Source organism: Stegodyphus dumicola, chromosome 4 (assembly GCF_044657685.1).
Source record: "Stegodyphus dumicola isolate Sdum_Otavi_A_Nest chromosome 4, ASM4465768v1".
In the NCBI taxonomy this organism is placed as follows: Eukaryota; Metazoa; Arthropoda; class Arachnida; order Araneae; family Eresidae; genus Stegodyphus; species Stegodyphus dumicola.
In genome coordinates, this window is record NC_140771.1 from 126,514,780 (window position 1) to 126,530,877 (window position 16,098).

At 32.0% G+C, this 16,098-nt stretch overlaps 1 protein-coding gene across 2 annotated transcripts in view; it reads right to left on the reverse strand.

Annotated features, from left to right (window-relative positions):
• Nucleotides 1-1,098: 1,098 nt before the first annotated feature.
• The window catches only part of LOC118182413 (nuclear pore membrane glycoprotein 210-like), a 182,462-nt gene continuing 167,462 nt past the window's right edge, over nucleotides 1,099-16,098 (reverse strand). The window contains exons 42-45 of one of the 2 annotated variants that reach the window (XM_085815406.1): nucleotides 8,788-9,004; nucleotides 7,937-8,053; nucleotides 7,688-7,783; nucleotides 1,099-4,492 (exon numbers count right to left, since the gene is read on the reverse strand). In XM_085815406.1, coding sequence (XP_085671532.1) covers nucleotides 4,335-4,492; nucleotides 7,688-7,783; nucleotides 7,937-8,053; nucleotides 8,788-9,004 — 588 coding nt within the window. In that variant the 3' untranslated portion in view covers nucleotides 1,099-4,334. Of the gene's footprint in view, nucleotides 4,493-7,687; nucleotides 7,784-7,936; nucleotides 8,072-8,787; nucleotides 9,005-16,098 lie in introns of both variants that reach the window. The other variant, XM_085815405.1, reaches the window with a different exon arrangement.

Genomic DNA, 16,098 nt, shown 5'->3' on the forward strand with positions numbered 1-16,098 from the left:
TAATTTCATTTGAAGTTACAGCATCTTCGATTTGCTTTCTCTTCTTTAGGAACGTTGCAACTGTAGATTGCGATAATCCATGTTTCTTAGCCGCATCAATCTGCTTCATTCCCTCATCAATATCATTGATAACGTTCAGTTTATCTCGAAAAGATAGTTGCTTTCGCCCTGCCATCTTAGGGAACAATATTGCGTGAAAGAAAGAAAAGTTTAAACCAAATGTTTCGCGTAGAACTCAAAATCGTTAAAGACTATAAAACGACCTTTGAACTCACTTTTCAGTACGTCACTTAACAACACCCCGCCTCCATCTCCCCCTGTCCCTCTAACAAAGGGCACTTGTTCTGTGACAAGGTGACCACAGGTCTAGATGTCCTTAAACCGTATCAGAATTCCAAAGCTTACTGGGAAATGAGACTAGGCATACATTTACACTTCACCTGCCCTAACCCACTCCAATTCCCAAAAGGGTGGTCTTCATCTGTTTTGAAATCTGAACAATAGCTATTTATTCAGGGATAAGTTGAATATCCACAATGAGTCTTAATAGACGGAAAAAATAACAAAAGAAAACGAAAAAAAAAAAAAAAAGCATTTGAAAATCAAAATATTATTATAAAGGGAGAAAATAATACTGAAATTTAGATTGAAAAAAACGTTTTACAGAGGTTTATTGTTCTAGAGAATATAGCAATGTTGAGGGGAGATTAACATTAGTTTATATGCAAAATCACCGGGACCACAAAACATTATTGTAGTAGAGGGAGTTATTGTATCGGGTATCGTAGCGAGAGTTTACTGTAAAGACAATTATGAGTTCCTTTTTCTTAATGTTTAAAGTTGAAACTTTATAAAAACCTTAAATTCTTGCTATTCGGTAGAATATCTCACAATTAAAGTAGTAATGCAATGGAACTAGCAACGTGAACAATGATATATAAAATACCCAACCATAAAAATATATAGCTATCAAACCCTACCAGTGACCTAAATGTCATATCAAAATACCAACATCCTGCTAGTTAAAGGCAAATTTGTTTTAATGTAAATGATGTAACATGTTTGAATCACTATAAAGAAATTTCACAATTCACAATATATACAAAGAAACTTTTAATCAAAGATGTAATTTACAAATATCACAAATACTTGAAACATTAATTTCAAAAATACGGTAGTATTATGAACAATTTGGCGAAGCCTAAATTGATAATTTACATTATTTATAAAAACACTAATGATATTTGAAACTTTTTTGGCAGAAATGAAGATATTTCAGCACAAACTACATATATGATAGAAGTTTTTATGTTGTATTTTAATGATTTTCAATATTACACTTTTTCACTTCCCCCTCTCTCTTCGATCATATAACATTTATATTCAGTTCATCAAAAATTTTAAAAAAATTGACATTTTGATTTTACATATAATAATTTATCATATTTTTTAATCATTTAAAGAAAAGAAATGAAACTTTGTAACTGTACACTATGAAATATAAAAACTAAAAACAAGTTTGGTAGTTTACTTTGAGATTTAGCAAGTCCCACTTTTTAGATAGTATCAGTACCTTCTTCAAATTTTATAGAATGCAGAAAAATGCAGTTTGTAGTGCAACTTAAGAAAGACAAGCAGTGTCCATTTGGTATTTGACAGTTAACTTCTTATTTAAAAAAGTTTAGATGAATGCTAGTTATTTTGGATCAAAATTTCCCAATCAAATTATTGATGCCAATTTGTAAACAGATACTATTCAGGTTAATGAAAATCAAACCAATGTGAATGCCATGCAGAATATACAACTCTCCCCCTCCAAAAAGTACACTACAAAGTCTTTAATCTGGACTCGTCGGGACTTCGGTGATTCCAGATTATAGATCATCAATTTAAATCTGGTAAGATGGCATGCAAAAATTATAAAATTAAAAATATGAAACTGTAATTTATGAAATAAAAAGCAATTATGATCTAAAGGTTATCAAAATTTACACAAAAAAAGGGGGGGAGCTAAATATTTATTTGTTTACTTTATTATAAACATTTCTTTCAATGTAAGTTATTCAAGTTGTTTCGCTTTATGTGCTAATACTTTCTCTTTAATTCTATAAACAGACATAATTTCAATAGCTTTATTTATTTTCTTGTTCAGTTACAAAGTTCTGCTGTTCAAGTCCTGTAATTGCTGTGCCGAGAATACCGACTAACTTGTCAATCGAAATGTTTTCATTTTCATTAACCTCTCTGTCACTTTCTGCATGCCTTTATCCTTTCTTTGCAGCAATTCCACTTCTTGTTTGATGGACATCGAAACATGCTTTTGCTTTGTAGATCCTTTGGCAGCTCCAGAATCGGAAACTCTTTTTGACATAATTGAAAGTTCAAGCTTACTTTTAATAAAATTGCTCTAACAGTCTGCAAAAAATAATAAGCCTGATCCAACTAGAAGATTAAGGAACAACACAATCTGCAACATTAAGTGAAATAGATAATTAGATAATTTTAGCTTACACCGTCTGTTATACATTAAACGCGCATGTGTAAACGTATTATGTGCATGAGTAAAGATTTTATGTACAAGCGTAAATGCATATGCGCAGAAAGTTTGTAGCTTTGAGGTCCGGATTAAAGACTTTGTACTGTATAACCTTTAGAAATACAGTTCACTAAACTAAAGCACAAACTTGTTACACATTAAATAATTAAGCTAAAAATCTGTAACAACTCTATCAACTATATATTATTCTGTTATACTTTTTAAATTGCTTACCTCTTAAAAAATAAGCTTAAAGCTTAATCAGTTCTATTTGTTACAAATTTACTTAGGAAATGAGCAAACAGAATGTTCAGTTTTTTCTTTTGAAGCATATACTTATTTACCAATGCAATTCTATTATAAGAAATGTTTAATAACTTTTCCAAATCAAAAATACAAATCTAAATTAAAAAAATTAATTCACAGAATGCCAATTAGCTACCTAATCAATGCAAGAAATTAACATATGCAATCTGTTGAGGACGACCCGGTTCCCATTGAAATTCTGTTTTTAATTTTCCTGATCAAATGTAATGAAGTATCAAGTAAGCTAATAGCTTTATTTATTTTCTACAAAATACAATAGAATAACTAGGAATATTATAAAAAATTAATTAGCTTTACAAATGAAATAAATATCAAACCCTAGGAAAACTGTTCACTATGCAAACGAAATGTATAATATTATATTATTCATAGTGAATGTTAATCCTATGGATATTTCAAAATAAAACTAAAGAGCTAAGGATTAAACTGGATTGAAAAATTCATTTAATCATCTAACCACAAAATACAGTTACTTTTACTCTAAAAATTATTTTTGAAAGTAACATGTCTAAAGTAGGGATAATAGAATAGTTACATTTCTAGGGAGAATGAACAGGAGACCACTCATAAGTGGAGAAGAGAGCAATGTTTTAGTAAAACTGTATCAGCTATGAGACACATAAAGTACTTTCTGCAAGAAAAGCAGATTGCTTGTCTTTGTTCTTTTAACTCGTAAAGAAGAGAGGAGCAATTTTTTTCTTTTAACTCGTTAACATTTAAAACAAAAACTTTTTAATAATTTGTGAGTATTAATGTTTTTTTCTTTAACCCTGATGTTTTAGACAAAAAATTATCATTTTGCTTAACATTTTGAAAGAAATATATATTGTAACCTGAATGTAGATGAATGTCTGGAACTTTCAAGGTGAATTGGAAATCTTAGAATATTTTCAGCTAGGACTTGCTTAGTCTCAAAATATGGAGCCTTCCCAATAACCCTGACTCTCATTTAGAGAGTATTTTCTAAAAAACCATATAATCATTTTATTGAAATAAAATTTAGATAGCAGCTTAAAATTCATAATGACATTAAAATATATTTCTACACAGAAACATAATCACCTGGAAAATAATTTTACGATTCTATAACAATGAAAATTTTAAAATAAATGAGACACATTAATTAAAACAAATTCAACAAACAAGAGGAAATCAAAATACTTGAAATAAATTTATGTACATACAAATGCTTACAATGTCAATATGATGATGAAAAGAATCAAATTAAAAAAAAAAAAATTTTTCACAACTTCTACTTCAAACTGAGCCTCTGCAATAACAAACTGCACAAAAGGAATGAAAATAACAACTTCAATTTAAAATGCATTTAAAAATACAAACTTGTTATTCTGAAAACAGTCTGCCTTCCATATGAGTTTAATGGTCCAGATGCTAACATAAAAATGACACTTTAAATAGTGAAATATGAAAAGGCATCACTGACAATATACTTTTTTACATTCATATAATATTATCTAAATATATTATCAGAACGCCTGCGCTGCAGTGTCTTTGGAGATGTATCTAAAGAACACAACCTGAGAGGCTGCGAGAGGTTCTCAAAATCTTCAGGCACAGAGCGTGGAGAATACTGTCTTTCAAGATATGGCGATGAAAAGCGACTACAGTCTGTTAAAAAAATATATGTATTTATGAAATAAAAATAAATTGAAACAATTTTGAAAATTGTTACTTCAGAAGAGATAAAGAGCAAACTGTTAGTCATGTATATGACTTATCAAAAAGAGGAACAGGATATATGTAGACATCTTATATGCAGATTATACATATATGCATAAAGATGTAGAATAAAAATGCAATACCTTCTTTTATGACTATAAGCACCTTACTTTAGCTTTGAACAAGGATGCATAACAACAAAATTTAACATAAACCAGTGAATGGCTGACAAAATTTTAAGCCATTTAATAAAAATATATATAAAAAGTATAAAAATATAAATTGTAAATTTTGGCTGATTTATTTATGGCCATGCAATTATGAAAATATAAACATATGCATTTTATCAATCTACAATTTAAAATATTTTTAGTGAAACTTATCATTCTAGGATTCCTTCACATTCTCACAACTACAGAAGTTATTAACTACATTCTAAAACTAATGATTAATCTTTAATTTCTAATAAGAGTAAAACACACATATACATGCTCTTATATGGCAAAATTTGTTATGAAGCACAGTATTCTAATGTAGTGGTTCTCAACCTATTTTACTCTATGCACCCCTGTCACCAGTGCTAGAAGATCATTAGCCCCTTTTCAAAGCACGAAAAATACATATACATTTATTTATATAAATGATTTTTTAATGTTTTTAAAAATCCCGGGTTAGAAACCCAAAACTCAAAAAGGATCAGAAGAATTAGAAATGTTATCAGACTCGGATAGAGAATAGAAAATTCCCAGACAAAGAACGAAGTGACTAGAAGACAAATAAATCCATAAAGACAATACATGGAAGAAGTTTCAGACTTAAAAGGTTGAAGATAAACAGTTAAGAAGCCAAATGGAGATAGATATATATAACTATGTGGAGCATTTTTTTTTAGATACCATAACAGTATTGAAAAGTACTGTGAGGCTAGAAACATTAAATGGGAGAAAGATGACTGAAATCAGTGGCAAAAGCAAACACTCCGGAAAAATTACTTTTGTAAGAAAAGGAGGATAGTTCTACATCTGAAGAGGCAAATTCTGTAGAAATTATCATCATATAAAATTTTAAAGAAACAAGGAAATTCACAAATAATGTAGAATGGGATAGGGCAATGAAGGAAGAAATTGACACTATGAAGAAAAGGAAAGTTCGGGAAGGCAAAAAGGAAATATATACTAGGAAACAAATGAGTCTCTACACAAAAAAGAAATGAAAAGAATAAAGTGGTCACATATAAAGAGCATTTAGTCACATAGGGATTCAGGCTGAGAAGAGGGGAAGATTTTGCTGACCATTTTCAGTGTACCAGTATGTTTGGATTGGATTAACTGTTAATTAGACACGAAAAACATATATTTATATGCAAAGTTAAATAAGAAAATGTATATGACCCAGTCAGAAAGATTTATTGAAGAGAAAAGTAAAGTCAGTTTATTACACAAGGCCATTTATGGTCTGCATCAAAGTGATCATGAATGGTTTTGAGAATTTGAAAATACTTAAGAAAATCTAAATTTTAAGAAAACACTATGGTGTAATTGCTTGTAAGAGCCCTAATGTAATTCTCTCATTATATGTCATGATATTGTAATTTTTTAGCAAAGATCAACATTGTATAGATGAATTAATCTCACAGCTGAGTAAGTGTTTTTTTTTTTTTTTTTTTTTTTTTTTTTTTAATCTTAAAATTTTACACAGAACCAGTTACTCAGAATTGAATTCTTAAAAAATGGCAGCAGACTTTTATACATCGGCAAATATACATTGAAAAAAATTTGATTCAGATTCCATAGCTAAAGGCACTATTCTTACTAAACTAGATTGTCAGTTTACAAGTGCAGAAATTCATGAAATGTGAAATTTACTTTAAGAAATCTACTGGGATATATAGTTCTTATATGATTGGGCCTAATATTGCATATGTGGTAAGTATCTTATCACAATTTCAGGAGAACTGTAATTACACACTGCCAAACATGTTGAAATTGCTTATAAAAAAAAAAAAAAACTTTTATATTTTAACATTAATTAAGCGGATTCTGAAATCACTCTAAAAAGGTGTAATGCTCTCTGTGGCTTCAGTCTGAACGAAATTTAAAATGAATAAATTATGTGTGAGAAAGAATGGATAAACTACATATACTTAAATAAAGGGTCGGTAATTTGGAAAATTTCTACACAAAAAGGTGTAAGTTCACCCACCATGAAAGGAGGCAAAGAATTAATGTGGATAAAATATGTCGTAAAAGACAAAGTTTTAAAGCTGAATTTTGGAAAAAAGTAAACTACTTTGCTATAACAAATCTACTATAAATTTTTAATAGATCACCAACAGAAAACAGTCGAACTATGCACACTGACATACGATATCACTTTATTAATTAGAAGGTTGCTGAGTAATGGAGTATATGACCTTGATTTCATCTTCAGCAAATTAAATAATGTAGTCTTATTTACAAAAGGAGTAACTGCTATGGATTTTTACATATTTTGTTTAACTGTTTACAAATATTCAAGAAGAATAAGTATTGTCCACATAAAAGAACTGAAATGTGAAATTTGTTTTAAGTTTACTTTTCATGAGGAAAAATAAGCCATTGTTGTCTGATTGTTTTATGTCTTTGTTCCCCCCCCACATGGAAATCTGATCAGAAGCCAATCAGCGGTAAACTAACATGGTTGCCGCTGATGTGTTATCGGTGGATTGGTCAATGATTCATGTCAGGAGGATGTTTCTATATGTATATGTTCCAGTGTTTTATTTCTGAATAGCTAAGTATGCTTTCCAATAGACTAAAAAATCTCCCACGATGATAGAGAAAAAAGGCTTGCACAAATCTCCTATAGCTCATCACTGATTATATGGGTATAGAACCATAACTGTTTGGTTTATTATGTAAACAGATGATGCATAAAACAGAATATAAATTATTAAGTGATGATATCAAGTAATATAGTGGATGAGGTTAAAAATTAAAATCCTCCAAAGAGTAATTTATACATCTCTCATTTGACGTAATTTTAATTATATAGATTATTTTCTGTAGTTAAAAAAAAAAAAAAAATCCAAGCAGCACTACATAAAAAATTGCTTTTTACTGAAGAATGGATACTAAAAACCTATTCATCATGATATTTACCAACCTGGGGAAAAATTATGAGAACTACTACTACTGGTATTTAAGAAGACCGGCTGTGATGTGACTATTCCTCGTCTTGCTGTTTTGACCCATTTGACAACTAATAAAAGGTAAAAAATATTTCAGCATATATAACTGTATGGAAAACTAAAAATGTCATTCATTCAAAATTATATAAAACTTTATATATATATTAAAAAAAAAAAAAGAAAAAAAAAAAAAAAAAAAAAAAAAGAAAGAAAGAAAAACTCACTGTAAATTGTAATAACAATTACTAATAAAGCTGTTGATGTTTTAAGCAAAAAATACCAGTCATAGAAAGAATCAGTAATTGAAGGTACAGGTGCCGGTTGTGGTGGACAATAAGAACCTAAGGGTAAAGGAAAAACTAAGATGTACAATTTGATTTGAGAAAAATAACAATTTTTCAGTACTGTAGATCAGTGGTCTCAAACCTGCAGCCCTAATATACATATCAACTATGTATTTGTTGCAGATATGGAGATTATAGTTTTCAAAGACATAAAGATATAATTAATGTGTGTAACTGCTAGTCAAGGAAACAAGACAGAAATTGGGCTTTATTGATTTATGCTTGTACATCCAGCAGTATATTATTATAAGATAAGAGAATTTCTCACATTTAGCACAGTCAGTAAATTTATTCTCCCAACCGACAGCTGGTGGAATTTCAGCATTCTGAAATAGTTAAGATTAAAAATAAATTATTTAGCAGTTAATTTCACATAGTGGAATTACCTGAAATAAACATCAGTCTGAAATTTAACATTTAGCTGTCCATGTATTTGAATTGCAAAGGATAACCAAAAGGAATTTTTTGCAGGTTGCATTTAGACTTCACATAAAAAATAAAAAAAAAAAATTTGAATTTTTATTTTTGTGTTATTACTACTATTAATTCGAATTTGGTAAATATTCACTAAGTGAAATTTAAAATTTAGTTTTCTTTTTCTAGGAGGAGAGGGTAAAAATGTTTTTAAATTTTGTTGAAAAATTGTTGTTGCCTATCAGCTCCTTTGACATCATGTATTTGTGTTGCATGCAATTTGAGATCACTGCTGAAAAATAATAAAAAATACTTACTGATATCTAATGGCATATCAAGCTTCTTAACTCTAACAGGCAATTTGACCTGTTGCTTGGTAACAGGGCAACTTATATCAATATGAAGTGAAGCAATGTCTGTCCTCCATAAGTTGTTAATATCAATCACTTCAACAGCAAAGCTAATAGAAGCAGGAAAATTTGGATTTGAAACTGGAGATTTAACTTTCAAAATTGTTGGATCACTTGGAACAACCTACATCAACAATTGAATAAGCATAAATAAATATAATTACCATGAAGAAGATAAATTTATCCAATTAAATAATAATAAGAAGAAATGCAACATGAAAATTAACCTAAATAACAGTAAAACATATTAACACAGGTTCTGACTTCTTTGAGTTTCTATCCAACTTTATTATTACTGATAATACTTACAGTGGAAGATACAGAATTCCCAGTATGATTAAATATAGTAAAAAGAACAGATGCAGGGCTTAGAAAAAGCATTTACAAGATGGTTACTGGTAAAAATTTGCAAAATTTAAAAAAACAGAAATCAGGGGTGTTTGTGGGACCCCAAAAAATCCCCTGAAACTTTTACGGACTTACTTACCGACATTTTGGAGTTTCGAGAAGGGGGGGGAGAGAAATGAATAATTACAATTATGAAGTATTGAATGAAGTTCAATTAATTACTTTTTTTTTGCAAAATTAATAACCATAAATTTTCAAACATATAAACTACTACATTTTATGTAAATATTTTAAATTAACTGAATTAATTTTTTTTAAAAAAAATTATCTAATTTCTGTTGCTTTTTTTTTTTTTTTTTCTTTTTTTATTTTCTGATGTTTGTAGGCTTGTCTTTCTTTTGTGGTGAACTTCATAATTGCAGGAAGGTTGACTTTTATTTTCCTCATTTACAGTTGAAGAAATTTCCTCGAGAACTGCACATGCAGAGGTAGAAGCAGTTTGCTTTTCTGCGAATGTAGAAGGTTTTTCAGAGATTTTTATAGGTGACTCATCTGAAATACATGTTTTTAAGTCCTCTTGATATGTTTTCCAACTTCTATTCATATTCAGTAAGAGATCTTTGTGAATTGGATCAGTCATTGAATTTTTTGAGCCATATTTTTCACATGAGGTTTCTTTAGAAGCCATTAAATCATATTTAATAGTCTGCACTGCATGTAGGGAATCAATCTTAAGAGAGGTTCTATAGTCAGTGACAAGCGTATCCATTAAGTTGAATGCACTTTCCACTAATGGGCCATGGAAGCAGCTAAGGCAGGCTTTGACCAATTTAGCCAATGTAGGATACTTATAATCATTTGTGAAATCATCTTTTAAATTAAAAACTTTAGACCAATATTTATCAATTGTACACTTGACTTGATTTCCACTTTCATCAGATGTGTAGGGCATTTCTTTGGTGATATCAATATCACTCTGGTATAACCTTATTTCAGCTTCTACTTTTGACTTTTCATTATCACTAAAAATATGGGACATAAAAGATGATAATTTTTCAAAAGCTAATACTGTACTGGTTTTACCTCTTAGCTCTGGATCGAATGCTGTAAAACTAATTAGATATGAATTTTTAAGGGGTAATTTCTGTTTCATATGCTGTGCTGTATTAGTATAAGCTTTCATCTAAGAAATTTGGAATTCTTTTGCTATTGGATGATTTTTTGATAATTTCTTCAGGAGAGTGGAAGCTTCTGCCCCAGTAAATATTACTTTGCTAGGTAGATGGAATTCCGGATTTGTGACATCAACCTTTAATAAATCATTATAAGATGTGCACTCTATATTTTCTGGCTTCATAAAAAAGAGAAAAATTTTGCCATCAATTTATAAATACTGGAATGTATTAAATGAAGCATTGGTTTTTTTGTTTCAAATAATTTAATATAAGTGTTGAACTCTGGTAATACTGCTGAATATAATGCCACATGCAATAAAGTTTTGTTTTGCATAACAAATAACCCATTTAGTATTCTTGTTTCCTGAGCTAAAGCATTCTTTGTGAGTTGTTGGGAATGCAAGCAAGAATACACTCCTTCAACAACTTTTTCTGGGCTGCAGAAATATTTCTTTTATTGTATACAGTTTCAACATAAAATAATCCCCTTTATCAGTTTTATCCAAGTAGTGAAAATAAAATGCAATAAGAGCATCCCACAGATCTTTGATTCTTTCTAAAACACATAAAATGTACACCCACCTATGGTCTGGGTCTCTTCAAGGGCTTAAGTTTTTTAATGGCAAGGGATTCACAGATTTTGAAAAAATTTTCTCTTTTCCTGCAGCTTTTCATATCAAAATAGATGTCATCAAACAAATCTTCTAAGTATCTATCAAAACATGAAGCAAATTTTTTTGCACAGTTATTAGCTGTGTGACATGTGTCACCACAAATATCTAATAAGTGGGGTGCTTTATTTGATCGTAGTCTGGTTTCAACATCCTTTTTTTTTTCCTCGCATGGTGTTACATGAGTCCATTAATAAACTAATTAAGTTTGCCCATGGAATATTATTATCTTCAATAGTATTAACAACTGCTTTAAAAACAGCTTCTGAATTGCAAGATTCCATCTTTAGAGATGCAAAATGATGAACTACAACTTCATTTTGATTGTTGTCATAAAACTGCACCAATATTGCCAGTATACTTTCTTGAGCATTGCTAGTACTTTCATCCAAATTTAGAGAAAATGGAGTCTCCTTTAAAGTTTTAATGCTATTTTCTTTAATAGTTTTTGCGAGCCCATATTTCATCTTATAACATGCAGTAGTCCTGGACATTTCCAACGAGTTTAGTGCCGTCTGATCACGGCTCAACTGTTTGCAGAGTTCAATTAAATTGGGAGCTACATTGAAAGAAAGAGAATTCTCGGCGATAAACGAAGTTATTAATACCTCTTGGCGTGCTTTTCTTGTCACTATATCCAATGGCCGAGCATCAGTCTCCAGTAAGTCATCAGTATTTTTTGAATTAGCATAATTACTTAAAGTCATTGAATGTCTAATGCACTTTGAATATTTTATGTGCATCACAGTTTTAGAATGATTTGTGAAAGCCTTGAATCCTTCCCCACCATACTTCAGCAGTGAGTTACAAAAAACACAATATGCTTGTCCAGCAACATTTATTTTCTTGCACCATGTGCTGATGGTATCCCCATTACCATCTCTCCGTTCAATCCAATTCCACCTAAATGCATTCCGGACACCTTCTTCTAATTGTATAATATCACTATTTGTATCGAGAAATTTCATAGTGAAATTCTCTTGCGTACATAAATAAAAAAATATTTCAATAAATGAAACAAAAATTTTACACAGCGGAGGAAAAAAAGTTGAGAAGTGATCAATGACAAATAGCTAATATGGTGAAAAATCCCCCTTCTCTACTTATTGGCGCCACGCCAGGAGAGATAAGACCTTTGAACCCAGAGTCACGTGATCGTACATCTGGTCGAACGAAGTCCCTCCCTTTTTTTTCTGCCGCGCCTACTTGCCGCAAAGAATCCAGAAGAGAATGTCCGAGAACCGGGGGAATGAGTCATAACTCGCAATAAGGAAAGAAGAAAAAAGAAGTTTTTTCCCCCTTTTCATGCATTATCACTGCCTTTGGAGAAAGAAAGGAAAAGTTTTCACCATACACACTGACCACTGACCTTGCGTTTTCTGCTTTCAAAGCAAACAAAATTACCCAGATCAAAATAAATAATTCATTATTATTCCTACTTCCTTTTGAACGACAATCCCCGGAATTTCCGGGTATCGAAGCTCAAAATCCCCGGAGCACAAATACCCCTGAGAAAATCAACTACAGTATTCTAGTGCTGAGATAAAAATTCAATTTTTAAACTCATAGACAAAATTACTGCTTGCATTTGTTTAACATAATGATGAATTACCTAGATGTGTAATATTTTAATAATAGAATTTATGTATAAAAAAACTTCTGCTTATATTTGTATCTGTATAACAATATAAATTTTTAATTCTACAAGGTGATTCAGAACTCATTGAACTAAGAGGTAGTACACCACACTATGACAAACATTTTTCCTGTAGGCACACATACCACATTGAGGCACTAACACAAGAAATATGACATCAAAGGAAATAAACTGCTTACTTACCGCTTCGATGGCATGTGCTACTTTACAGCAAAGTTTAGAGTAATTACTCAAAATTGCAATTCAACAGTAATAATACACATTTGACAGTGTCAAATGAATGAATGGCTTGCACTGTTGCCTATAAAAGGCAGAAGACTGGCTGCTATCTATCAATGCACAATATGTTTGTGACTGCTGTTGCGTGTGACAGGGTTGCCACTCAAACAGGAGAATGAAATTCACTGACTTTTCCAGGTTTTCCAGATATGTTTCGAGAAAATTCCAGTCTATCCGCGTAATGTACGTTGGCTCTGCTAAGAGGTAAATTAATTATGGTATTACTTGTACTGTGTAGCAAATTCACTTAATTATTCAATAAATCCCAGAGGACATTTATTCTTAATTATTCTTGGTACACTTTGTTTGATAATTTTGTTTACTTTTCCGCTTAAAAAAACTTAATAAAATTTATATACATTGGATAACAACTGTACGTTTTATTTAATTACTATTCATGATCATCCCCAGTTCAACACGAGGCTAATCCGGTTCTTAAAAATCACAACGCAATGCTAAAAGTTCAGTTAGATTTTAGATAAATTTAATTTGTGTGAGGTGTATTCTTAAAAGGCACCTTAACACTTGAAAACACAAATATTATTATAATAGGAGTTGTTTTCTCCACTGAAGATTGAGATTAGAATCTGCCAAATCTGGAATAAAATAAGGCTTTTTTTGCAGACATTCTTCAGCTAAACGAAAGAAAGAAATCTATTTAATGATATTTTTTTACTAAATTGAGGTATTTTATATTTATTTCGCAGCATACTCATTCGGTCCTTGATCCTTGAAAGTGAAGGTGCGCAGCATGAGCGCTCCGATGGAGATGGGCTCTACTGCCGAAGTTACTATATGGATGGACGTTAGCGTCCCGCCTGAGACACCTGCCACCACGGAGAGTTGTGTTGGACTTCCCCAGCAACCTCAATCGTATATTAATGAAAACCTGGATTATTATACGTAAAAGCTAATGGATTTGGAAAAGGAAATTAACACAGTGAAGACCGCAATTAAAGCATGTCAACGGCTACGCGCTGTTTCGGACCCGGATACGACAACGGTGGTGTGGTGGTGTATTTAATTATGGCAAAGCACACTAGGGCTATCTGCCTAAGAGGAGGGATGCCTTCCGTGGAGGACTTTCTAAGGGAAACTGGCTCGTATACACGTTACACATGGGGAAAACCACGAAAACACCCATGCAGCCAGCCCGTTCGCGGGATTCGAATCTCGGACCGAACTACCAGTGTTCAGCGACTTTACCACTCGGCCGCTGGTATGCGACAACGGATATCATGACGAAGAACTTACGCATGCTCCAGGCTCAAGCAGCAGAAATAAGAGGTAAGTGCAATTTATCTTGCTCTTCAGGCATTGTCCCCCCTGTTATTTCTAGTATGAAAAGGAAAAATGAGGAAGTTAAAGCTAAGAGGAAAATTAGTCATGGTAACATAATTATTGATAATGAAAGTTTTAAGTTACCTGTAAAAACTGCTAAGCAGCAAAAATTAGATAAAGTACCATTAAATTTAGAAACTGTAAACCGACACTCTGTGTTAAATGAAAATTCTGGTAATGATGAAAATGTTAATGCTGGTAATAACCCAGACGGACAGGCCGTGCAGCAGCAGCTGACCAACAGCCAATCACAGGCTATTCCCCCCATAATGGTAAATCCCAGAAAATTGACCCACGAGGCTTTTCTTAAGGAATTAGCTCTGCAAACTGAAGCCAAATTTTTGGGAAAGGTTAATGGAGAACTCCTGAAAGTCCTACCACGCACTGCAGATGACCATAGAATCCTGACAACTCTTTACCTGGAAAAAAAAGTTGAGCACTACGTCATCAACGCAAATTACGCTCACCCAATCAAAGTGGACTGTCTATAACCACAAAACCGGAGGATATAACCACTGCCTTATCAAACAAGGGGTTCGGAATAAGTAAAGTTACACAACTTACAAGACGAAGAACCAAAGCTCCCATGCCTTTATTCCTTGTCCAAATCATCAAAAATGAAAAAGTGAACGAGATATACCAAGTCACCGACCTCTTTCTCTTTGCTGTTTCAGTCGAGAAATATATTTCAAAGAATCAGGTGCCACAGTGCTATAACTGCCAAAAGTGGCACCATTCTTCTGAAAACTGCCACTTTACACCACGATTCGTTAAGTGCTCACAGGAACACAAAACCATGGATTGCCCGACCAAAGGAAGGATGGAAGAGCCCAAGTGCGCCAACTGCCTCAAAAACCATGTAGCCTCATACCGTGGGTGTGAGAAATTCCCACGAAATAGACCTACCCAACAAAAAAAGGACAGCGTTCTCAGAAAAGGCATCTCCTACGCTGATATGGCCAAAAAACATAACAATATGTTTAATGGAAATACTAATTTTAATCCCTCAGAATCGGCTACTGCTGCACAAAATATGCACTCAAAGGCAACTGAAAATATTAAGCTTAGTGATCTAAGCAATGCTTTAAAAAATTTAAATATGACACATAGTGATAACCTTAATAGTAAAAGAAAAGAAAATGTTATGGATAACAAGGAGAAGCCACAAGGCTCTGAATTCCTTAACTTTATCAAAAACATAGCCGAATTTAACAGCATTCTTGGAATCAATAATATTAGATTGATGAATAATATCTTTAAAAATTATTTATCTAAACTGAAAACCTTGTCTGACTAAGATTTGATAAGCTATTTATGTTCTACGAAATTGTTAGTAAGATCAACAATCATGTTTCAGAACAACCCTAATATGCCTCTCACTCTTATCACGTGGAACGCAAATGGATTGCTCCAAAAAGCCTACGAGCTTAAGGAGTTTTTACATGAAGTTTCCCCCGATATTTTACTCCTATAAGAACACATGTTTGGCACCCAAAATTATTTCAGAGCTTCCAATTATATTACTCATCGATGGAACAGGCCTACTGAAGGTAGATTTGCACCCAGAGGAAATGCACGAGGAGGTCTACTAATCTTAGTTAAGCGCTCCATCCCTCATCATGTCACTCCACTACCACAGCTTTTAGCGGTCGAAGCCTTAGCTATTACACTCACGCCAAACACGTCACGACCAATCACTATTATCTCCCCCTATTTTCCTATACACTCACCTACAAATTCTGTCAGG